Source organism: Dryas octopetala, chromosome 9 (genome assembly GCF_963921425.1).
Source record: "Dryas octopetala chromosome 9, drDryOcto1.1, whole genome shotgun sequence".
In the NCBI taxonomy this organism is placed as follows: Eukaryota; Viridiplantae; Streptophyta; class Magnoliopsida; order Rosales; family Rosaceae; genus Dryas; species Dryas octopetala.
The window spans coordinates 3,520,578-3,546,794 of record NC_141374.1 but is presented as its reverse complement, the minus strand read 5'-3'; the positions used below and the strand labels follow the sequence as shown (position 1 = coordinate 3,546,794).

The 26,217-nt window shown below is 34.9% G+C and overlaps 2 protein-coding genes and 1 non-coding gene across 4 annotated transcripts; all 3 read right to left on the bottom strand.

The window, feature by feature from the left end:
- Positions 1 to 3,405: 3,405 nt before the first annotated feature.
- LOC147273205 (B3 domain-containing protein Os01g0234100-like) lies at positions 3,406 to 7,523 on the bottom strand. Of its 2 annotated transcripts, XM_086228087.1 has the most exons (8): positions 7,470 to 7,523; positions 7,271 to 7,330; positions 5,697 to 5,728; positions 5,447 to 5,609; positions 5,148 to 5,354; positions 4,467 to 4,581; positions 3,706 to 4,255; positions 3,406 to 3,672 (listed from the first exon to the last, which is right to left on the bottom strand). In XM_086228087.1, exons 1-8 carry the CDS (start codon positions 7,518 to 7,520, stop codon positions 3,621 to 3,623), a joined length of 1,230 nt encoding a protein of 409 aa, XP_086084213.1. In that variant the 5' UTR covers positions 7,521 to 7,523; the 3' UTR covers positions 3,406 to 3,620. The 2 variants fall into 2 exon arrangements, with proteins under 2 accessions (XP_086084213.1, XP_086084212.1); XM_086228086.1 differs by having other exon boundaries at positions 3,406 to 4,348; positions 4,491 to 4,581; positions 5,697 to 5,724; positions 7,252 to 7,354; positions 7,470 to 7,520.
- Positions 7,524 to 9,191: 1,668 nt separating this feature from the next.
- LOC147273204 (uncharacterized) lies at positions 9,192 to 9,644 on the bottom strand. The gene has a single exon (XM_086228175.1). The coding sequence runs from the start codon at positions 9,642 to 9,644 to the stop codon at positions 9,192 to 9,194; it is 453 nt and encodes a 150-aa protein (XP_086084301.1).
- Positions 9,645 to 24,373: 14,729 nt separating this feature from the next.
- Positions 24,374 to 24,445, bottom strand: TRNAN-GUU (transfer RNA asparagine (anticodon GUU)). Its single transcript has one exon. It is a non-coding gene; the product is annotated as a tRNA-Asn (tRNA).
- Between the last annotated feature and the right edge of the window lie 1,772 nt (positions 24,446 to 26,217).

Below are 26,217 nucleotides of genomic sequence, written 5' to 3'. Positions count from 1 at the left end.
GAGATAAATAAGGAAATAAGTACATAATTTAAAGAGAGACTTAGAGTTCAGTTCATTTTATGAGTCTTTCTTAGACTAAGACCGGTAGTGATTTAGGGTTTTTAATTAAATTATTTTATTTTTCTTCTTTGACGGTTTTATGTTAGGTTTTAACTCCAAGATTTTGGGCTCCGCCAAAAATCTCAGAGTTAAAACCTAACATGCAGCCTTTACAAAGCCCACTCTACACCCTAGGAAGGGAAATACCCTTCAAATAGGGGTAAATACCCTTCAAATCGGAAAATGACTTTATTATGAATTAAAATTATTTTCTTATAAATTAAAAGGAGTTTATTATGAATTAAAAAGATTTTCTTATAAATTTTAAAATACCCCCCGATCTTCATCTAAAAACTGTTTTTCTAAAGGATCTAAGTCTAATTATCTCTAATTTAAATTAAGAAAAAAAATACAAAAAGATGACATGTCATTATAATTTATAATATATATAATTTAATGACGTGGAAAAAATTAATTGTAGTGAAATCAAAATTGAAAAAGTCACAAGGGTTTAAGGGTTTAATAAAAAAACTTAAGATAAAGGAGTATATTCTAATTTTCTATAATTGAAACCAAAAAGTACAAATAATAATAATAATAATAATAATAATAATAATAATAATAATAATAATAATAATAATAATAATAATAATAAAGCCAATATCTCAAGCTAAAAAGGATTTTTAATCTAGGGCAGATCAAAGAGCATTAATTGGTTCAGGTAATGTATTTAAAACCAAAAGATGGTGGGAATTTAGTACTAGAGCAGCAAACTAAAAGATATGAAACCTCAAACGATATCAGCCCTGTTTTCTTATTTTGAATTTCAATATTCAGCATACAACAATGTATACTAATGCATGCATGGTTTATGGCTTTATAGACCCCTCACCTTTAAGTAACCAATGAGACTAATTAATGGTAGCTCTTAATTTCTTCATTACTGCGTATGATCGACTAGTTTGGTTACTTAGAAAGTAGAGTTATTACAAAGAAAAGTAGCCATCTAACCAATATAATGCCCACTAATCTTTACCTCTTAACACCGACTTTTTACTGAATGCATGAATGAAATGTTTGAGTAGTGCAAATTATGTTAATAGGATTTGCATTTTCTGCTAGTTTTAATTCTAATCATACGTTTACGTAATATAAATTCAAGGATTTATATAATTTCATTTACACCTGAAAAGTGTTACGAATTCATTTTATGTTTTGCCTCATACACTTGGATAAAAATTGCATGACTAGAATTAAAAGAAAACTAGCTTAAACTAATAACACAGAAAAAACTAACAGATCGAGCATCTGATGAATTCATATTAATATATTGTTTATGAATGAAAGGTACTTAATAGGGAGACACTCCTTGCAAAAAGACCGTGGTGTACCCTCTTATAACTTGGCATGCATATGTGAATTAAAAGGTCCCTAGGCTACATAGAGGATAATTTTGTAATTTGACAAAGTACATACCGTTGCTCCGTTGGGGCAACTCTCGCCCGAGGCCTTGCAAGTCCAAAAAGCAGTGCCTTGACCATCAAGAATTCCACCAGAGATGGTAACCCATTCATGCTCAAAGAAAAGCCAGTTGCCAGCGTTTCCAACGACAGTAATCCAACGGGGAGACATGGGTGCCGGCCATGTGGAAGGTGCAGGGCCGTTCTTAAGATTTACGGGGCCCTATGCGGAATTTAAAAATGAGGTCCTTATTAGTGTACAATTTTTTTTTTTTTTCCAACATATTAGATGCCTATTTGTAAGCTTTAGTAATCCAACGGGGAGACAAGGGTGCCGGCCATGTGGAAGGTGCAAGGCCGTTCTTAAGATTTACGGGGCCCTGTGCGAAATTTAAAAATGAGGCCCTTATTACTGTACAATTTTTTTTTTCCAACATATTAGATGCCTATTTGTAAAATTTAGTTTCAATAAAATGCATTAGTATGAAGGTTAATGGAATGAGCCTACAACATTTACGAAGAAAAAAAAAAGGATTTATTTCATATTTAGTACCTAAACTTTGACCCTTATCTTAATGTGGTACCTAAACTTTTATTTATCCCAATTGAGTACCTAAACTTTTATTTTGTGTCTAATAGGTACCAAAATGAATTTTTGTTAAAATTGTCAATAAAAATTAGGGGCAATATAGTCAAAGTATATTTTAATTATTTTCTTTTTATGTTTAAAATTATTAAAAAAAAAAAACACACAACAAACAAAAAAAATTAAAAATTAAAAATAAAATATAAATTTTTTGAAGTGACTATATTGCCCCTAACTTTTGTTGATAATTTTAACAGAAATCTCATTTTGGTACCTATTAAACACAAAATAAAAGTTTAGGTACTCAATTGGGACAAATAAAAGTTTAGGTACCACATTAAGACAATGGTCAAAGTTCAGGTACTAAATATGAAAAAAACCCAAAAAAAAAATTGCTTAATAAGTACTAAGTTAGAAAGCAAAAACAAACTTTAAGAAGTAATAAGACATTTGTACATTTCTTTTAAAGTATGACAGTATAAAAAAGAAAATCAATATGTTTGAAGTTAAGAATATAAAGCTAAAACATAATTTTGCTAACTCTAACAATATCAAAGAAAGCATTGAATTAACATAACAATGCATCGAAATAAAAAACAGAGAAAAATCCTAATTCACAATGGAGGGTAAAATTGTCTTTCTTAGGGTCAAATATAAAACATAAAAAATGATTAATTAAAGCCCAACTTTTTTTTTTTCTTTCTTTGTCTTCTATGGTTACTTTTATTATTTCTAATTAGTTCGACACCAAATTATTAGTGTAAGTTGTGCCATGTTATTCCTTTTTGTAGGGTATTGGTACGTAGTTTTTTGACATGCTAGTTAGAGACACAGACTATAAGACAAATGCTCAATAAGTTATCTGTGTATTTCAGAGTTTAATAAATAATAAACAAAGCCTATATAACATTCGTCTAAATTAGGGGGCCCTTTATTGTGGTGGGCCCTTTAAAATAACTGAACAATCTAAATTTCACCTAACCGTGGATTAAAGGTAGTAGGAGGTCAATCAAAACAGAGATGGTTTGCTAAGGATGAGTTCATTAAGACAAAGACAAGTGAGAATAAGAATGACGCTTACTTCTGGGGTTTTCCATATTCACACAATATTAGAGAGAGGGAGAGAGAGAGAGAGAGAGAGAGAGAGAGAGAGAGAGAGAGAGAGAGAGAGAGAGAGGCTTGGTCAATTGGTTCTATATCATATTGTCCAATATATTTGAACTAGAAATTACAAAAGAGAGAACAAGAAGGTACAGTAATCCTCCCTGCTTGGTAGCAACTGATCCCTCTAATGATCATAATTCTATTGTTAACTTACCCAAAAACTCAGCAAAAGGAAAACTACATTGCTGTCGTACAATATCTCCTATACAAAAGATTGCCAATTGATGCGCATGGAACTCCACAAAAAAAAAAAAAGCTGAATGCTCGACATAAAACGTTTCTTCATCATTTAGCTTTTGCACATTTCTAGTTCTTGGACTATAAAGCTTGAGCTATACCAAAAAGGAAGAAAGAGGAATTGAAGTTTGCCATCACCAAGGGGCATTAGCCACTTCTCGGAACATGAGCTCAAGCCTCTCAGAACTCTCACTTATAGTCTCAATCTCAGAGTCAAGCCTATTCATGGTCTCTTTTACTTCCAAAAGCTTTGCCTCCAAGGCTCTCATCTCCTCTTCTGCTTGGTCACTTTCAAGTCTAGCCGCTTTACATCTTTTTGATTTGGAAGCAAGACTTACAAGCTGTTCCAGCCTGGTACGCAGGAAGCCGACATTCATGCCTAACTCCTCAAAGGCTTTCAAAGTCTTATCCCAAGTGGAAAAATAACATTCTGAGGTAGTGATCTTGCAGGACCTAATGGCATCTGCAATGTTGATTGTCTCGGAAATTACTCCAGCAGCAAGTTTGCAGTTCAGACCCTCAAGAAGACGGTCATGAAGGAATAACTTTTGACTGCAGCAAAGCTCATAGTACTTGTTCAGGAGGTGTTTTGAAAACTCAGAATTTATGATTAAACCATTGACTAGAACATTGAAGTTCTCGATGCATCTCACTTCTTCAAATATGACAACAGATTCTGAAAGTCTAATTCCATCCATAACATCAGAACCAAGACTTTCACTTTCATTTTCAGAGTGATCTGATATTGGACCAGATTTTGTAATACAAGCTATTGCGTTGTTCTTTTGAATATTTTCTTGACTGTCCTCTGAAATAGGTTCCAAATTCTCATTTTCTGCCCTTTCAAGTGGAGTAATGTCAGCTGCATGATTTACATGGATCATTTGTTTGATTCAATTAGAAAAATAACGTGGTGAAATCACATATGGAGATCAAAGAGAGTAAAAGTTGTTACTGTCAAGCCATTTAAAAAACCGAACTTGGTGAATCTTGAAACAACTTACCAGCATCCCTTTGTTTGATGCAAGCATCTAAACTGATAAGACCTAGTGCGCAATCCAGATCATCTGAACCATTTTTTCTAACAATATACACCTAAACAAGTACGCAGCAAAGGCATGAATATGCATCCAGAAGTAGTATCTCAATGCAAAATAACTATAATCTATGCTCAATATTCCACATATATGCAAGGGCTCCATTCAAGAAGAACCATAAGAACCTTCAAATCTCCTTTGAAGAGAAACCCCATCTAAATTTAAGAAAAGTATGAAAAACTCAAAAAATCTAAAAGTCAACCAATGTAGTCTTATCCTTTTCGAAATCTCCATTCAAAAATAGGCCCATCCAAATTTAAGAAAAATATGACAAACTCAACAAATCCACATCAACCAAATTAATTCTACCCTTTTCCTTCAAATCATAGGCTAAATATCCACATCAATTCATCATTATGGTCAAAATCAAGGCGACCTTCATAGCATCTATTTTTCTATATACACTCTACATTGAGAAGATTTAGTTTGCAAACCAATGGCCAATCTTTTAAGGCAATCCACCGATCTAACTAAATGTAGCATAATAGTACTTGCAATCAAATAATTTTGAGAGTATTAAACAAAATATCAACACAAAATTTTCAAGAAGGTTTAATGAGTTACCTTAAATTTGGAAGGAGTGACTAGATGGAAAACTACAACATCTCCCTCCACTAACTTGTGAGCAATTGAGAACCCTCTCCATCCACCACTTAGTCCCACCTTTTCCCAAAGATATTTCGTTTGATGTTCTGCCCCACTTTCATCTTCCAAAACAAACATTGTATCTTTCTTTGGCAAATAGTCACGGCAGAATTTCTTAGGAAGACCCTGTCAAACCAAAGTTAAATGCATATATATAAGTCATCCTACTAGTCTATGCCTTCATAAAATTGAAGAATTGTGAAGAGGGTGAGGCTTACAAGCCAGAATCCTCCAGTAACATGTGATGGGAGCATAACTTTGTGTGTAGAAGGGAACCCGGGTGCTAGGTTCGCTTGAACCTCCTTTGCTCTTTCCTGAGCAGAAACCCGAGCTGCAGAAGTTTCATACAAGTCTTCTACTGTGGCTCTCTTTCGTTTATGACTATTAAAAGATTGAGGTTTCAGTATTACTATCGCAAAAAAAATATTGAGGAACAACAGATTAGGTAATTAAAATATACTTACTGACCTTTCAGAGTTCATGGGATTAGCATTGACTGCCTGTATTCCAAGAATTTGCAATTGTGTTATTAAATTCAGTATTTGAATATATTGAAAAAAAAAAATTTCAAAAATCCATCTAGTCATCCACAGACAATTAAGAAATGAGAAATTGTTGGCCAGTTCAAGTTCAATGAAAAATTTGACCCAGACTGGGTTTGAAATCACACCAAGGCATCCATAGTAGAAACAAAACATAGAGAAAGGAAACAGCAGCACCCTATACTCACTGTAAATAGTTTGAAGTCTTGGGCAGGCCATTTTCAGAAACAGTTCGGTTTTTCCTTTTCAGTCATCAAAATTGCAGACAATGAACACAAACGAAAACTTGTTGTTTGCAGGAAGTCTTTGGTTGCTGAAATGTTCATGCAGTCAGTGGCGGATCCAAGAATATTTCCTTATGGGGTCAAAATATAAAATCTGTACTCTTTTATGTTTTTATTACTTTAAGGATGAGCAGCTCATATACAAACTGTAAAGACTCAAGATTCATTAGGATTAAACAAAAAAAAAAAAATCAACCTCTGCTTTTAGAAAATAGATTCATTGGAAAATGCCAAGAACAAGAAACACCTAAGTCTCACTTAAAGCATTTAAATCATCATCGAGCATATCAAGAGGTAGGAGGCTGTTTGGGAGAGGAGAAAATGTGGAACTTATGAGAAAAAGCTAGAACCAATTAGAAGAATTGCAAATTTGCAACGAATCATGGGTGAGTCAGTAAAAAAATAGTCTCCTCTCAGACATACATGTGATAGACATATGATATGCTCAACTGCTCCTCCCCTTCACATTAGCCTTTTTGATGCATTTCTACAAATACCTTGCCTCCAAGCTTTAAGGAACCAACAATGAATCATGGGATCAACCATCTACACCTAGGGGAAGAAATATGGGTTCATGGGGGGATCAATTGTCCCCATTTGTTCCCCCCTCCCCCCCCCAAAACATTTTGGAAGAAAAGTATTGTGTACTTTGGATATATTGGGGGTATTTGAATGCCTGTTTAAAATGTTATTTACTGAAGAATACAAAGTAAGCATAAAATGCAATGTAATATAATATTATATTATATATACTGTTTTAACTCTTCAAGACTTCAACTATTTGACTTTTTTTTTTTTTGGTCGAAACAACTATTTTACTTAAATACTGCTAAAAAAGTCAATAGATTTTTCAACTCTCATGTGTTTTCATATTATTCACAATGAGGTCATTGTGAAACGGTTTCAAAATATAAAAACTGACAAACAATTGTAATTGTAATGAACAAAATTTTTATATTTTTTTCTATATTATGAGTTTTAATTTTTTTTTTTTTTTTTGTATCGTCTAAGGTGCCCCACAGGTATATTGTTCTGCCAAAAGTATGCCAAATTATTTGGTCAAAAGTCAAAACACATTTTACAAACCTCTATAACTAGAACACATTAACACCATTCTCTGTGCACATTTAATAAATTTCAAAACTTTAATGGAATAAGTATAAATAGAGCACAATAAAAATAGAAAGAAAAAAAAACAGAGCATAGTGTTTCTCACATTGTTTGCAGTTAGCAGTTTGAGGCATGAAGATTTTTTCCTGAACAGCTTTTCTGTGTTCTTTGGTGGTCTCCCCTTCTTAATCTGCAAACCATTATTAAACAGTCACATACTCAGTTTACAAGCAAATCCATACACATACCTGAGAGAGAGAGAGAGAGAGAGAGAGAGAGAGAGAGAGAGAGAGAGAGGAGAAGACCTTAGGAGGTAGATAAGAGGAGCTCTGTTTCTGCTCTTGAATAACAGCCATTGGCTCTTTGGCTCTCTCACAGTCTCGCTTATTGTTATAGGGGTAAAGAGTGAAGAACTGAAGACTGTACAGGCGCAAATATAGAAAGGGGAACATGAAAAGACCGTTTGTTTTCAAATTTGCATTTCTGTCAGACAATTAAGGGGTAGAAGCTTACCTAAACTGGACCCTAAAATGAAGCCAGTTTTAAAAAATAATAGGGAAAGAGGGAAAATTTTAGGGGTTTTTTGGACATTTAGAGCATGTGCAATGCAAAATGTCAATTGGTATGTCAATACAAGCTTATTGATCAGCATTTTTGAATTTTGTCAATTATTGACTTCACTTCAGCTGTTTTGTTTGCAATGATTCAAGTCAATAGCATAACTCAATAACTATATGTTTTTAATATTTTCGTATATTCTCTTACAAATTAAAATTTTTAAGTTTATTTATTTTAAAAATTATACCATGGAAATTATCTTGATAAAATCTTTAAAATGAGCTCAATATTTAATATTTTTTAATAATTTTAATTAATACCCAAATTTAATAAAAAACCATAATTCATATAATAAAAACGGCTCATTATAATTTAAACTTAAAAACCATATATAGTACAACATAGAATTAAAAACATAGCATTGCAACATAGAACGAAAAACAATACAACACATTGAGCTAAACATGGTGCTCAAATCTACGAACTATCATCCCCTTTGCGATCCCACATATGCTCAACAAGATCATTTCGAAGTGTGAAATGTCTTCCATCATCTCTCACGGTCCTGTAACGTCTCATGTATGCACTACTTATTGTTCCACTACGATTGACTTCTAGTAGAGACGGGGTACTGGATCCCTGCTTTCCCGACGTAGGCATTCGATCATATTGTTAGACAATACGATGAACAACTGCAAATGCCTCTTCTTCGGCATCGTCATCCGAATCAAACTCATACTCATCTTCAACGATTATATTGTGCATGATGATACATGCCTTTATGATGGTTTCCATGACGTGTGGGTTCCAACATTGGGTCAGTTGTGCAATAATAGCAAAACGGGCTTGCAGTACGTACCCCAAATACGCGTTCAACATCCTTTCGATAACTTGCTTGCATTGTCGAAAAATATGTGTGCTTGTGATTAGCCGGTTACTTAAAGGATTGAACAAAGGTTGCCCACTTTGGATATATAGTTTCGATCTGCCAAATAGTACGCCATCTAGTATTATTTCCCATTGATGAAAAAGTTAACACTGAGGTCATATTGTTGGATAACACGATGAACAACTGCAAATGCCTCTTCTTCGGCATCGTCATACGAATCAAACTCATACTCATCTTCAACGATTATATTGTGCATGATGATACATGCCTTCATGATGGTTTCCATGACGTGTGGGTTCCAACACCGGGCCGGTTGTGCAATAATAGCAAAACGGGCTTGTAGTACGTACCCCAAATGCGTGTTCAACATCATTTTGATAACTTGCTTGCATTGTCAAAAAATATGTGTGCTTGGGATTAGCTAGTTACTTAAAGGATTGAACAAAGGTTGCCCACTTTGGATATATAGATTCCATCTGCCAAATAGTATGCCATCTAGTATTGTTTCCCATTGACGAAAAAGTTAACACTCGGGGCCCCACGTACAGGTCCTCAAAGACAAGAGAAGCATCAAGCATGTTCAAGTCATTGTTGGCTTTCGGAATACCAAAGAAAGCATGTCATATCCATAGGTTATACAATGCCACAGCCTCCAAAATGATGGTGGACAGTTCTTCCAAACCCAATGCATGGAGTCAATACTCTCGATCATGCCCGGAAAGCCACGCTTTTTCCCTTTTCTTAGTAGCCTTTCAAGATCAGTAGTAGTTGGTGCACGAAGGTAGCGTCCTCCAAACACGGCCACGATAGCTTCACATAATTTCCTTAAGCACATTAATGTCGTGGATGCGCCCATTCTGAGTTTATCATTCAGATAATCGACGGCTACGCCATAAGTTAGTTGATTCATGGCTGCACTCGTCTTTTGCTCCCTGGATAACCCGTTATGCCCGACGGCATGGGGCCTTTGGATGAAGAAATCATTGTACGAACTCACTTCGTCCTGGATGCGATTAAACAACTTCGGGTACATTATATAGCGTCACCGAAACATGTCTCGCATGTAGGTTGGATTAGGGCTAAAGTAATCCAACTGAAGATCTTCAGCGCCCCCCCCCCCCCCCCCCGACAGTCAATGTATTGCTTTCCTGGAACTGAACCGTGATGAGGTTGGGCATTCGTCTTGTTTTGTATCTCATGGTTGACATACATTGCAATGAAATTCATGATTAGTGACTCCTCATCATCCCAATCTTGAACAATGTTAAGATTCATTCTCGGGGGGTTGAAAAGGTGTGGTGTTGAAGAGGAGAGGTGTTGAAATGATAGTGATAATATTGAAAGTGTGGTTATGAGCGGAGAGTATGATGGAGAGTTCAATTATAATGATCAAATATTATATTGGACTAGTCTTGTGTCCATTGAATAGAGCAAGCTAGCATTATAATTATTGGACCAAGCAAGCATACATTACCCGGCCCGTGGGAATCTTGCATAGAAAATTTGTACACCCAAGAGATTCCATGCATGATAAGTTACATAAATCCATTGCATGGAATCTTGGCCATCCAAAAAGCTGGCTAGAAGAATTGATGCAAATGGCATTCACGGGCAAAGGACTCAAGAGCAAGGCCAAAAAACCAAAAACCTATCTATGTACTTTAGTTATAGTCACTTTTAATTAATTAAAGAGTCCAATAATCCATTGCATAAAATAAAACACACATACATAATCAAGGAGCTACAACATAAAAGAGGTTTTACCATAAAAGCTAATCTAATATTAAAATAAACATAATCACTCCCACGAATCGGCAGGGTACATCGTAGGATAATAGGCGTCTGAGTTCGAACCCAAATGTGTTTGATCCGGATGATCCCGATGCGTATTGAGCCGCAATCTCAAGTGTTTTACTCATAAAAAATGCCTTTGAAAATTCATCTAAGTGAGAGATATCCATTTGCATTATTCTCATGTCTTTGAAGTACTTTGCAATCTTATTATACTCTTCACATGTGTCCGCCAACTTCGTTGTTTATTGGGACATTGTCCCTAACATCTCGCTCGAGCGTTGTTTCGCGATGTCATCTTGAGCCATCTTCTTGCGTGCTTGTTTGGATGTTTTTTTTTTTTCCAATTGGCCTTTTGAATGTATTTTGGGAAGGAGAAGCTTCAACTGGATTAGTGTCGCAATCAAGATCGACGTCATCCATTGGTTGTGATTGTGCATGGCTTAAGATCGGTGAGTTCGATAGGTTGCCAATCAGTGACACCCACAAAGAGGACATCTTTTAAAACCTTATAACAATGGTCCTTTGTAAATCATGCTGGGTCTTTTTCTTTGAACAAAATTCTTGCTTCTCGGACCTTCAAATATAATTGATAACATTAAAACATTAACATTATAAATTATAATGATAAAACATATATTTTGTAATTATTAATAATAAAACATTAATAAGCCTACCTGGTCGACCTCGGAGAGCCCACTTTGCCTACGGTTGTCGACTTGCTTAAGATAAGAATGATAATATGTGACTATCTTCATGCATGATATATTCGGTGCCATTTGCACTTAACACTCTCGGTTGTATGTTCGCCTAACGCCTCACCGGTAAGCTCAACATACTTTTCATGTACTTAGACCCAAAATACTTTTCGAGTTTGATTCGCACCAATGATCAGATCTTCGGATATATGAACAAAAGCACGGCATAGGGCTACTTCTTTATCATTGGAAAAAATGTGGCCATTTTTTACTCATCTTTGATGCAAAAAAAAAAAGTATATATACACAATTTGTGGAGAAAGAAATGAACACTACAATAAGCTCAAGAGGGGTAATACATAAATGTAGGGTATGAAATGTTCTGAAAACAACATGAGAGAGTGCACACACACACACACACACACATATATAGGATTTGTAAAAATGTTAAAGTGAAAAAAAAAAAAAAAAAAGGTTCACATCAACGGTCAAAATTCAGATCGTTGGTAGCCAAAATTTAGACCATTGGCCAATTAAATTTCAAAGCGCTCTGCTCTGGGTCCCACCTTATCTCGGTTCCAGGGATGTCAATTGGGAATAGCTGTGTCAATTTTTTGACTTGGATATTGATAAGTCAATTCAATAATCAATTATTGACCTCCCATTGTGTAGCACCCCAGATTTTAATGATTTTGGTTTAAGGGTGCTACTAAATTAATTATCTTGTTTAGTGCTAATTAATTCTTACATTTTGAAATTCAAGATGTGGATTTAATCCACAAGTTTAACTTTATGAAAAAAAAAAATTTTACTGTATGAATGTCTATCTAATATTGATACACTTATGCTAATTGTGACTAACTTGGTTTAAAGTTTTATTTATATACTTGGATAATATATATTTTTGGATTCAATACATTACTACACTAGTGTATTTATATGCTTATTACTTATGCATGTTAAAGGGACTCTAGAGAGTTAAGTGTTTGACCTCTTGAACGTACCCTAGTGTTGACCGGCCATAGTGACTAGGACTAGAAACCTAGGTTACTTGGAGAAGAGATAAGGAAGGTAACCTTGGCATGGGATGGTGATCATGACTTAGGTTGAGTGTAAAATGGTTTTGGGCTTGAAAAAAGAAAAAGAAATAAAATGATGGTGTTTAATTAGAGGGCTAAGCAAGTAACAACCTTGGAGTGGTTAATGGGCTGTTAAGACTAGCCCAGTAAGCTAATTATCCAACTCAGAAGGCCTTAAGGGATTGGTTAGCGAATTAGAGCCTCTTAGGGAAACACAAACTGTCAGTTAAACACTCAAACCCCATCCCACTCTAAAATTGAAAACTGAAGAGGTGACTCTTCGTTTTCCCTCCAACAACTATGTCCCTCTCTTTATAAACCTATCCTCTCTTAGAAACATCTTTCCCCACATTCACTACATTCACTTAGCGGATTAAACGAGAGAGAGAGAGAGATAGAAGGATAATTGAAGAAAAGGAAACCAACCTGCTAGGAGAAAGAGAGGAAGGGCAGCCTACACTACTCTTCGAAGAAAGCTTTAGTAAGAATCTTGATCTCATTCCCTGAATTCGTTAAGAGTTTAGTTTCTAGAATTGAAGTATTGGTTAAGTGGCTAGGGTTAATAGTATTCTGAGAAGTCCAAGGGTTTACATGTTTTCCTAAATTCCTGTTTGGCAACTTTTCCATCTTATGACCTTGACTGCTTGTTTTCGGATTATGTATTGATTTAGAAAAGTTTTGGTTTTGATATTCTAGGGTTTGAAACTAAACACCCTTACCTTTATTTCGAGTTAAGAATCACTTGAATCTGACCTATTATGGATTTAATTATAGTGTATTTTACAAAATATGTACCTTAAATATTGTAGTTCTTTAATTGCTTTAATTTTCAATGAAACAGCATTTTAGTTTTGGGTACAAAATTTTGTACATTTGGAATTTGGTTATGTAATTGTTACAATAGTTAATATACATGTTTTCAAAACTTTTTCAATTGATTTCACTTGATTTGGACATGTACACACTTAGATAAGATTTTTGACCATATGAACAGTACACCAACAAAATAAGTTTTCTGGTGTGAGTTTTAACTCTTCGAAAACCATACTTATACAATTCCAAATGCTATGATCTTAGCCAAATTATTTTTTTGTGATTTTATAGAAATGGCAGAGCCAACATTGCTCTTTTGATCTTGAAAAGGCTGTTTTTGTACAAATATGAAAATTCTTGTTCTTGAGCCTTTTGGCTTATACTCAATAGTTGGACAAGTTTCATTTCATCCCTAAGGATGTTCTAAAGGTAGAAGAAAACCTATTTTCAAATAAATCATGATTTGGGTTGTTAAACCTTATGTTTTGAATTAAAAAGTTTGATTTTGAATTCTGCTAACTACCTCTTTTATTCATATGACTTTTGTTTTGGTTTTACAAAACTTGTATAAGGTCAGATCGGTGGGGTCTTATGAAATTAGGAACTTGGATGCTACCTAACTTAGTCAACAAGCCACTTAACACTAGAAAACCCTAAGTTTGATTCACTAAGGCTGATTACTTGATGATGGAATAAGCTTGAATTTTTTAAATTGATTTACATCTTTCTTGCAGTAGATTACTAAGTTGTTTTGCAAAGAAATTTACATTGCCTTGGTTTTATAGATTTCACACTTCTTTGATTTTTTTACTAGTAGCTACTCACTTTGAATAAGAAACTCAACATGGTGTAGCATGTTGATGACTTCAACTTGCTTCACCAGGTTGGGGGAAAATGTAAATTGCCTAGGTCTGTGTTGCTTATGAGTTTATTTTGTTTGACAACATGCCTATTTGTTAAACTAATATGTTGTAAGTGCATGATTAGTGAGAGTGAAACCCTCCTTAATTATTGTATGAACCCGAGACTAATAGGAAAATAACTTGCCTTAGATAAGTTAAAACCCCCATGCATAATTTGGACACTATCATGAAACAAATTAGGATAATAAGGTACCTAGTTTCACAGCCTCAAATTAGTAATACATATTTTTAGGAATGTAAACTAATTGGACTAAAAGTTAGGAGTTGAAACTGATAAGGTAATAGTTAATTATCCTCCCATGTTTCAAAATAGGCTTATTTATCGATTTGCCACCCGAAATTGTATTTCATTCCCATATTACCACCTGGAAGTATTTTTGTCCCACTTTACCACCTGTAACTTACACTCGTGTCCCATTTTACCTTGTTCCATCACTTCTGTCAATAAATCCGTCAAAAATGCTGACATGGCAGGGGCCATTTGGGTTTTTTGCACCCATTGCCATTATGGATCATTTCTCTTCCACATGGGGCACTGGGTATCACATGTGGCATGACACATGTGGCTTTGTATTCCAGAGGAAGAATCCTGCAAAGGTGCAATGACTCTGCTTGGAGAGGACGAGACAGAGGTTTCGCCCCAGGGCAGTCTTCGAGTCAACCTGCAGGGCAGTCTTCATCCCAGCCAATTGGTTAGAAAAAATACAAGTCTCCATCCAAGAAAAAGACACCAACAAGGAAGAAGAAGGCATTGAGGCATCCTTGTGATTTCACAAAGAAGAAGCTGCATTTCCCATGGGTTTGATGATTGTGTGCTTGCATAGTAGGTTGCTGAAGTAGAAATAGGTCTTATGTTGAAACTGGTCAAGTTTTTTGTGAAGACGATGGGGTTAATTTGATTCATAATTTTGTGCAAGGGTTTGAGAATGTGCTTAACAGTTTTATCCCCTATTTTTTGCATTTCCAGCATAATTACATGGAAATGAGCTGTAGATGTACTTGACAAGTTGTGGAACACAGTTTGGTTTACCAAGTTCAAAAGACAGGTTTATTTATATAACATGCAATTTAGCTTGGCAACTTAATTGATTTACTTGTGATGAATTTTTTTTTTCTGGAAATTTAGCTTTCCAGCTTGTATAAATGGTGAAAATGGCAGGTTCACATGTAAATGTACTTAAATAAGCAAATTGGAAAGGCCTTCATTCATTACAAAAAACAATTACAAAACAAATGCTAATGGCTGGAGCACTTGCAGAATGTTAAAGATTAATGCCAACACTTGTTGTTGTGCTTTAATCATGTCTCCAATACTTTAATATATTATGAAAGCTAGTTTAGATGAAATTATTATGTCTTTGACTTGTTGTTAAGACTGTAGTCGGTGAGCTTCTTTACTTTGCTTGCTGTGTTTGTAAAAGAATCCTATGTATAAGAAAATATCAAAAAAGTGGCATCAATTAATTGACCACCACAACCAAACTCTCTCACGCATCTATTTCCTCTTTTTCTTTCTTCTGTCTTATACCTTTGACACATAACAGAGGAGCAAATCTGCTTCCTTTGATCATTATTGGTGCAATTTTTCATTTCACGCAACTAAAACCTCTGGTTTTCTTCATTTGTATTAAGAAACAAGCTTTTTGTCTACTTCACAAAAAGGAGAGATTATTAAAGGCAGATTTTTTGTTGTTTTTTTGTTTTTATTTTTCTTTTCTGATGTATAGCCATGCTTCATGAACTTTTATTTTTCATTAATGACTGGATGTTTTGATGTTCAGTAGTTCCTCTATTTATGCAAAATTCGTATTCACCTTATTCTTGGTTATATTTTCTTCCTCTTTGCAGAGAGATGTTCTTCCTCTTAAATAATGGAGGTGGGGGTTTATGGAGACTGGTCTGCAAGTTTATGGGTGTTAATGGCGGATGGCAGGGGAGGCAGGGGGATTTCCATTTTTTGGGTTTTGCAATACGTGTTTTTTTCTTTCTTCACATTGGTGGGCCCCGTAAATACACATGTGTCATGCCACATGTGATACCCAGTGCCCATGTGGAAGAGAAATGATCCAGAATGGCAATGGGTGCAAAAAACCCAAATAGCCCTTGCCACGTCAGCATTTTTGACGGATTTATTGACAAAAGTGACGGAACAAGGTAAAATGGGACACGAGTGTAAGTTACAGGTGGTAAAGTGGGACAAAAATACTTCCAGGTGGTAATATAGGAATGAAATACAATTTCGGGTGGCAAATTGATAAATAAGCCTTCAAAATAAGTATGCAAATAAAACAAAGTCTACTACACTAAAATGATGCCCTTAATGTGAGTTATTGGTTTCATCACTTTAATTAAGAAACATGCTTGCATGACTTGTATAATGAACTTAACATGCATATATATATATATATATATATATGGAACTGTCATAACATGAATGCATATGCATGATACATAAATGGTTCATTGGGAGCAAATTTCTCTTTCATGGAGTCTGCCTATATATGCATTACATTAGCATTCATAGTGATTTGAATCAAGAATGTAAACTTTAACGTGTTTTGAGTGTTTGGACTTCCTAATTAGAGATGGTAGGATAAATATTTCTTTATTCTTGGGTTCGATTCTCTAAAATTATGCATACAAGTTTCTCTAGAGGGTTATGTAGTTTAAAAATATGTTAGAGGGGAAGATATAGTCTTATATGCTTCCATTAAAGGACATCTCACTATCTAAGGTCTACCAATGAGTAGGATATTGCGGATAAATTAGGGCAAGTCCACTGTTTTAAACTTTGACAGGTGAGCTTTGTATTGGAGGAAAGTTATGCACTGCATGGTTATTTATTGTTAACATGCATTTGCATTTCATGAACTTAATTATTCATGGATAGCTGTGAGGAATAATAATGTGTGAAACAATGCAATAATAATATGAGATTTATGATTTTATACTTATGTTTGGTATGTGATTATTAACTGCTTTGGAACTCCATTCAACTTAATTAGTGATTAAATGTGCAAAGTTTATGTTAAAAGGTAATTGACTTAAACATGATAAACCTGTTTGTTGGTAACTTATATGCCCTGTGAGTGTTTAGGTCAATTTGGCAAATGATTATGGTTTCGTTGAAGCTTATGTTGATATACAAAACTAGTTTGAAATGCATGCAATTGTTTTGGACTGGTTGAGCAAGGGATCAACTGCTTTGGTGATTCTCCACCCCTACACAATTTGTGAGTGCAAGATACACTTAGGACAAATGGTTAGCTTGATTGATCTCTCAAATTCAGAGGGAGGAAGTTGGTGGAATAGGACCCCTAGTATCGACATCCCAACACCACCAACATCGAAGGACACTAGTGAGGAGGAGAACCCTCTATGGATGAGTGTGTAACAATTAACCTCTTCTATTTTATTGTCATAGTTGAGAAATCTGTTGATTTGAGGTTACGAAGGATTTAGAATGGCTCATTATTTGATTTTATTGTTTTAATTTCATTGTTATAATCTTTGGTACTATAAAAGATTTTGATTTATGACTCTAATATGATTCTTATTTATAAAGGTTATTTATAAGAGATTTTGATTTATGACTTTAATATTTTGTACGGATGATTTTGAGTAGAGGCTTAAAAAATAAATAGTTGCAATCATTGAACTCTAATGCGGAGGTCCTCTCTTTGTGTGTGTGTGTGTATATATATATTTTTTCAATAGAGCAAATACCCACAACGAATAACGCAAAACACCAAGCGCGCGGCCACTACTAAGCGATCGATAGTGTATTTTTTTTTTTTTCACCGATAATCAACACAAGGTGTTTGTCGTTTTGAAGTTAGCTTATGAATCTTTTTATAATCTAGGCCTTGGTATCAATAGATCCCAACAATCTTTAGGAGGCCCTAGGGAAGACTAAAAGTTGAGGCCTTTTGTGGAACCTATTTAGAAACTAAAATTAATAGAAAATAAATAAATAAATATTCTTAATTTATTACAAATATAAAAATATATAAAATGATAAAAGGCCCTTTTTTTGGTATGTAAAGGGACAATAAGCCAAAATTTCTTGGAACACTAGAAAAAATGCCTCTATTTTTTTCTTCACTCAAGAATCTGAATTCCTAAATGAGCTAGTTTTAACTTCATAAAGAAATTCCTCCCTTACCGTCCACACAATCAATTAGCTCCTCATCAACTCTATTAGCCTATCTAAAGAACCAATCACACTCTTCCAATTAATTTCAAAAGCCTCACAAGTCACAATGCAATGTCTGAACTGCGCAAGGAAGCTTAATTACTTAATTTGCAGGCCTAGTTAGGTAGCAACAGATCAAAGAATGTAGCAGCACTCGAAGTCTAGAAGTTGTGCCAAGAATAATCGCCTTCTTTGAAGCACCACTACAATACATCAAACATCGCAATTCATCAAAATTTTGCTTAATTTGAAACAACAAATTAATTAACGCAATTAATCATGTCTATATATAGTAATTAATAATTAATATAAACTTGCATATATTCACCTGGTGGCTGCGGTGGTAGTTAGGGTTGATGTTGATGAATGGGTGAAGGAATGGGTTTGGGTGAAGGGATGACGTTGGATGGTGCAGTTGTCGTGCACTACTTCAATATCATGCTCCTCCTCCTCCTCTTCCTCATCATCACTTTCATGATTATTCTCATCCTGCCAATTAAAGGGAAAATTTTATGGATTTAATATATAATTATATATAAGATATCAACAAGGAATTAATTAAGCTCATCTGATTTCAACATCCAATAATATATTCAAAATGTTAATTAACCCTACTTAATTCCGAAATATTACTTAAATATTGTTTGATATATGTAGCTTTGCTTGGTACGTATGACTCTTAATTAATTTATAAGTTAACTACTTAACACACACACAACTGACAACTAAAGTTAATGTTGAACTCACATCGCTTTATTTTTTATTAATTTCTGGATGCTGAGCATGACCTTGATTATCGTCAACATAAATATGGTCGTTTGGGCCATCCAAAACAATTTTTAAATAATCAGTGCCTCCGAGAAGTGCGCTTGCACCAAGTTTAGTGGTTGTTGCAGTGTCTACATATTCGTCTTCTTTAACTGCATCAGAAATACATAAAATGTATATAAGTATAATAGATTGATCAATTCCCAAATATATCATGACATCAAGTTACTTTTGAAATTGAGAACTATATTAATTCCTTTCAAATATATGAGCGACAATTATAAGTATCATCAATTTGCTAAAGTTGGATTTCATCTAACACTTGAACTAAACAATTAAACATACATGCATGCTAATTCATCCAACCGTTACAAATTGCTGACGCTTAAAGTCAACCAAATTTAATTTGTAGCTCATAGAAGCATTACTGATATATATAAATATATATACTCCTTCTGTTGAGGTATATCTCAACTTATTTATGTTGAGGTATGAACTTGTTGGGGTCCACACGAGTCGTTTTGTGTCGATCCGAACCGTTCGCAAGGATCATCTTCATTGATAGATCATCCTTGCAAAAAATTAGCCAAATCGGAAACCATTTGCTTATCTAACTTTGATAAAACAAATGGACGGTTTCATCGAAAATACTTGGTTCGTCCATTTATTTGATCAAAGTTAGATAGGCAAATGATTTCCGATTTGGCTAATTTTTTGCAAGGATGATCTATCTATGGAGATGTAAAAATTGAACGGTTCGGATCGACACAAAACGACTCGTGTGGGCCCTAACAGGGTATACCTCAACATAAATAAGTTGAGGTATACCTCAACAGAATGAGCCTGAATATATATATATATATATATATATTGTGGAATGATTTTTAGCGCATCACTTTGTGGAGTTAATTTGGGGACATGTACATATATCATTAGATTTGTAGCAAATCAGTTTGTGGAGTTTAATTAGGGGACATGTACTTATATCAATGGTTATCCAGTCTATCTCCATAAAAAAAAAAAAAAAAAAACAAGGAGCACTAAAAAACATATTTTTTTCACAAAAAATATTATAGAGAAATGAATTAAATTTCCGGGATTAAAAAAAAAAGGTTAATTGAAACCACAATGCTACACACAATTTTCCATTTATTGGTTATTTCTTTTGATATCGTTTTTTCTTCTATGACTGTCTGGGTTACTTTTCTTTTAATTTAATTTTATCAAAATTATTCAAACCCTTGTCACAAGAAAGAAAAGAACGGACAGATAGAGTGAGATCTATAGCGATTAATTTGGACCTAAAAATAAAAGAAAAGAAAAGAAAACTCATCAAAAATTAACATAAACCAGTAATATATATGATAAAAGTCAAACATATTGACATGCATGGATTAAGATAGCTAGCTTGCAGGGTGTCTCAAGATTTCACCTCTAGATAAATGGATTATGATTTTTCCTCCTCGGCCACTCATTTTCAGATGAAGATCGATCTTTAAACCCTAAAGAAATATATAACACCTGTAGCATAGGTTACATGAGATCAAATATGTACATAGAGAGAGAGAGAGAGAGAGAGAGAGAGAGAGAGAAAGAGAGAGACCTAAACCCAGGAGTTTCAGACAAATTACCTGAGGAATTGAGCTAGGAAGCAGCTGAGGCAGTAAGACAACTATGAAGATACAGTGAAATCAGAAATTGAAGAGGTCGTGGTTGAAAATGGTGAAGGTGAAGGAAGGAAGAGAGAGAGGAAAAGGGTGAAATTTGTAGATGAAGATGGAAAGAGTTGGAGGCAAGATAATGAGAAGATCTTAGCGTACCATAATTTTATATATATCTGGTAAATCATTGATCCGATTGAAGATGGATTCCATCTTCCTTAACAAATATTTTCATAAATTGGAATAAATCTTTCTTATGAACATTTTGAAAAAATCTTTGAGGATTGCTGCAATTATAAAATAAGTAGAACATGCTATTTAAAAAAAAGTAGAAACAATTTTTGCATTTAATTCTAAGGTCAAGACAAGGTCATTTTTTACCTATATTCCACATAAAATTTCATACGCCAATTAGGAGGGGGGGGGGGGGGGGAGGGGAGATCCATATATGATGATTATAGTAAAAATAAAGAGAGAAAAAAAATTAAATTAAGTAAGCATATAAAATAAATTCATAAACACTAAAATGCTTTAGAGTATCATCTTACAATAGGAAACTGTAAGGGGAATATTCAAGAAAATTCATAACACACAAAGTAAATCTAATAGTGATCTCACAACTCCGGCCTAGTTCGGATTGACTCATTGTTATGACCAAAGCATAGAGTCCTAATTATTTATAGTGAATTCAATAAACAAAAATCGGTAACATTATGGGAATATAATTAATAATCGTATCCAGTGAGATATTTTCATATCACATTTATTAATTTGATATAATTAACTAGATATGGTCCATTTTGAAAAATTATTAATCTTTAAAAATCCACGTGCACGTGTCTGACGCCCCAAATCTGGGTACACCACAACGACACCAACCTTGAGAACGCTCGAAACTACAATACCCGTACCTCGAGTATTATAATCCCGAACATCCCCAAAATAGGTTAAGATGCCCTTGGGTTTGAGTAAAATGGGTGGAATCAAAGTTTTTATTGTCAGCAGAAATAAATAATTAAATAAAATATTTATTTATTTATAAATCAACCCACCAAGGTTACTATTACAACAAAAATATGAGAAACATACAAAAATAGATGTTCGGTAAATTAAAAAAGTAACCAACCCGAAGATAGAAGATAGATGTTCGAAATATTTACAGGTTGACAAAAAGGATAGCAAATAGCAAAAGGGTAAGAAACATCAATGATCTGCCCAAAGAAAGGATTTAATATCCTCAATTAATTCCCCAAAAATCAATGTAACCTCAAACAAATTTCCAAGAAGCTCCAAAATTTATTATTGTCTCCAAATAAATTTACAAAAATTTCCTTGGGTCATACAATTTAACTTTCTTTTGTGCTTCTTAAGTCCACAACAAATAAAAATTTAAATTTCTAGTGAAATTTAGGTCAGGTCGTTACAGCATAAACTAAGTTCCTAAGGTCGTCAAACCAAACACTTTCAACACATAATGCTAAAGTCATGCGAGGTTTTTTTTTTTTTTTTTTTTTTTTTGAGAAGCGTACAACCAAGACATGATTGTGACGAGAAACAAGGATTTCTTACAACCGTCCTTCAGCTTTGTTTTTCACGACTTGATAGCTTAATAGCCAAAAGAAAGGAGAGCATGCGTGCTGAGCGGCCGAGATGATTCACGGCCAAGAATTATTCATGCTAAGGCCGATAATATAGTAGTTTCAGCCGAGCATCAGCAATGGCCTAAGCAGAGGAATGAGGATAAAAGGCTTGTTTAATTCCTTAACCCTTCGGCTAATTGGGCCAAAGCTCTGGGAATTGGGGGGTGGGGGGCAATGTTTATACTCTCTCAAAATGGGTAATGGCGTACGTGAATAATTATTGGGTTTAAATTGGTGTTTTTACTCTCCAACTCATTTCCAACTCATTTCCAGCTCATTCTTAGCTCATAGACAGTTGTCCACCACTAAAGTGAAAACCATCTTGGCCAAATATGTAGCTGCATCTTATTGAAAGCACGCCTTGGGTGCCACGAGATGTTGATAGATAATGGCAGAGATTGCAGAGTGGAAATCCTGAGATTCCACCTCTGACCACACCTTCACCAATGCAGTTTCGTTGAGGTTTTGATGCCTAAGCAGATCAACACGAGTTTCCTTGAATTTCACGGCCACACATAATGCAATTGCTCTAGACTCTGTCATTCAATAAACAAATCCAATTATATACACAGTGGTGAAGGTGAGACTCACTATTTGTAGCGGCTTCAACTCTTTGTGTTATTTTTTTTTTTTAATGTGATGAACGATTCAAAAATAAAAAATTATCTAATGAGATGATTAATATTAGATATAAAGGTGTAGTTAACAGTGGTTACAAATACTTCACACATAGCAAGGTGAGTACGACAGACGAACAAATAGCAAGTAACCCAAAATGGTACTTGCACTCACCAATATTAATGACATTTAAAACACTCAATTGCCGTAAATAAACATGTTAACTTCATTTTCATTATATAAATGAAATTTGCATGTAAGATAGGCAGAACACAATTTAGGAAGTACGCCCCTTTAACTATATCTCATGGCAAGTGAAGATCCCTTTCCTCCACCACAGTATATGGATGACTCTCCATATCCATCTCCTCCACCATATGTGCCACTGACAAATTCATCCAGGTTGCATACTTTGGCTCGCTCAACGGAGTCCAATCACATATATCTGAGTGACGGCTCCGTTGAGTCCGGAGGTCAGGTTGCGGTGGATCAAACAATACATGATGCTAATCTTCTCGAGTGGTACGAGGATAGGGCTCATCATTGGAGTAACAAGGTGGCTTTAATCAAAGCCCAATTAGTCGACGCGAAGAGCCTCCTCTCAGTTGCAAGACAAAACGCATATGCGGAGGATACTTTTCACCAGATTCAGATGGACAAGATTGCATTGTGTAAGAAGAAGCTTCGCAGGATGGAGGAAAAGATCTAGGTTGAAGAGGAAGCAGTGCTACTTGAGTGGACCGGTGTATGGCTGGCTGAAGAAAACACATTATGATTTTGGGTTTGAAAACACATTATGAGGCGCTTTCACATATTCTTAATCGGAAACGGCTGGGAAGAGGAAAGGTTCCTTTTTTTTAGGGTACTCCTGAGAATAGATCCAGTGGAGATGGGGTGGGGCCTGTAGCTTAGAGAATTAGAGCACGTGGCTACGAACCACGGTGTCAGGGGTTCGAATCCCTCCTCGCTCACAACCGGCCAAAAAGGGAAGGACCTTTCCCTTTGGGGGTAGGAAAATCATGATCGGGATAGCGGACCCAAAGCTAAGGAATTTGGGAGTGGGTCTTTTGTCGAAATGGAATGGCCTTATTCTTTTTATTTTATTTATTTATTATTTTTTATTAATGGTGGGCGAATTAAGTATAGTATGCCCGGCCCGAATCAGCATATTTTTTTGTTTTACGCCCCGTAATTCTTCCTCAGCCAGGTTGGGGCAGAATTGCAGAGCAAGTGCAAGTATTAGTAGCATAGCAAAAATGCGTTCCTCGTCATTAATATGTTTGCTCGCGGTAATTGTGGTCTCTCCGGCGAATTAATGACTGCATCTTTGATCCACTTGCTAGTATATCTGAAAATTCTTAATTGGATATTTGTAAATAGCCCCAGACTGTGGAACAAGGGATTATTCCAGACCTACGCCGAGGTATTGACGATGATTCTCAAATATCGCAGAACAGAATGTGATACGATGAGATAGAATGCAATAGAAACAAAGACACAGGGAACAGGTTACCTATTCTTAACGGTCAAAGCGAACCCTTTCATTCCGAATTATTTAATTCGGAATGAATCAAATCTCCCCAAGTAGGATTCGAACCTACGACCAGTCAGTTAACAGCCGACCGCTCTACCATTGAGCTACTGAGGAACAACATGAGATTAGATCTCATATAGTTCAATTCCCATTCTCAACCCATGACCAATATGAGCTTGAAGTTTCCTTTGTAACCCCCGAAACTTCTTCGTAGTGGCTCCGCTCCATGCCTCATTTCATAGGGAACCTAAAAGTGGCTTTATTTCATTATATTCCATCCATATCCCAATTCCATTCACTTAATATACCTTTGGTGTCATTGAGATAAGAGATGTCGTTTCTAGTCTATCTCTTTCTATTTCTATATATATATATGGAAAGTTAAAAAATCATCATATAATAATCCAGATATTGCAATAGAAAAGAAAAAAAGGAGGTTTGGTATGACTTTAAAATATTTTATACTAGGTAATCTAGTATCCTTATGGATGTAGATAATCAATTCGGTCGTTGTGGTTGGACTCTATTATGGATTTCTGACCACATTCTCCATAGGGCCCTCTTATCTCTTCCTTTTCCGAGCTCGGGTTATGGAACAAGAATCAGCAGTGGACTACTCTGAGGATTAAACAAGAGAGAGAGAGAGAGAGAGAGAGAGAGAGAGAGATACTTGAAGAAAAGGAAACCAACCTGCTAGGAGAAAGAGAGGAAGTGCATACACTGCTCTTTGAAGAAAGCTTTAGTAAGAATCATGATCCCATTCCTTGAATTCTTTAAGAGTTTAGTTTCTAGAATTGAAGTATTGGTTAAGTGGCTAGGGTTAATAGTATTCTGAGAAGTCCAAGGCTTTACATGTTTTCCTAAATTCTTGTTTGGAAACTTTTCCATCTTATGACCTTAACTGCTTGTTTTCGAATTATGTATTGATTTAGAAAAGTGTTGGTTTTGATATTCTAGGGTTTGAAACTAGACAGCCTAACCTTTATTTCGAGTTAAGAATCATCACTTGAATCCGATCTGTTATGGATTTATAGTGCATTTTACAAAATACCTTAAATATTGTAGTTCTCTACTTTAATTTTCAATGAAACAACATTTTAGTTTTGGGTACAGAATTTTGTACATTTGGAATTTGGTTATAATGTAATTGTTACAGTAGTTGATATACATGGTTTCAAAAATTTTCCATTTGATTTCACTTGATTTGGACCAATACACACTTAGATAGGATTTTTGACCATATGAACAGTACACCAGCAAAATAAATTTTCTGGTGTGAGTTTTAACTCTTCGAAAACCATACTTATACAATTTCAAATGCTCTGACATTATCCAAATTATTTATGTGTGATTTTATAGAAATGGCAAAGCCAACACTGCTCTTTTGATCTTGAAAAGGCTGTTTTTGTACAAATTTGGAAATTCTTGTTCTTGAGCCTTTTGGCTTATACTCAATGACTGGACAAGTTTTATTTCATCCCTAAGGATGTTCTAAAGGCAGAAGGAAACCTATTTTCAAATAAATCATGATTTGGGTTGTTAAACCTTATGTTTTGGATTAAAAAGCTTGATTTTGAATTCTGCTGACTACCTCTTTTATTATTATGACTTTTGTTTTAGTTTTAAGCTTTGAAATATGACTTAATACATGATTTAAAACTTGTATAAGGTCAGATCGTGGTTGCTTATGAAATTAAGGACTCGGATGCTACCTAACTACCTTAGCCAACAAGCCACTAAACACTAGAAAACCCTAAGTTTGATCCACTAAGGCTGATTATGATTCTATTATGTATTGGACTAGGACATCAACCTTACTGGGAGTATGACAAGAATAGGGACCTCATTTAAAGTAGGGGGAGCCAGCCCACTTAAAACCTATGTTT

What these genes read in the sequence shown, in the direction of transcription:
- LOC147273205 (XM_086228086.1), bottom strand. Translation starts at nt 7,520, where the DNA reads ATGGCTGTTATTCAAGAGCAGAAACAGAGCTCCTCTTATCTACCTCCT. An exon ending in CCTCTTATCTACCTCCTAAG is followed by an intron (nt 7,355 to 7,469) that starts GTCTTCTCCTCT and finishes AATGGTTTGCAG; the next exon opens with ATTAAGAAGGGGAGACCACC. An exon ending in TTACTGGAGGATTCTGGCTT is followed by an intron (nt 5,355 to 5,446) that starts GTAAGCCTCACC and finishes TTGGTTTGACAG; the next exon opens with GGTCTTCCTAAGAAATTCTG.
- LOC147273204 (XM_086228175.1), bottom strand. Translation starts at nt 9,644, where the DNA reads ATGTACCCGAAGTTGTTTAATCGCATCCAGGACGAAGTGAGTTCGTAC.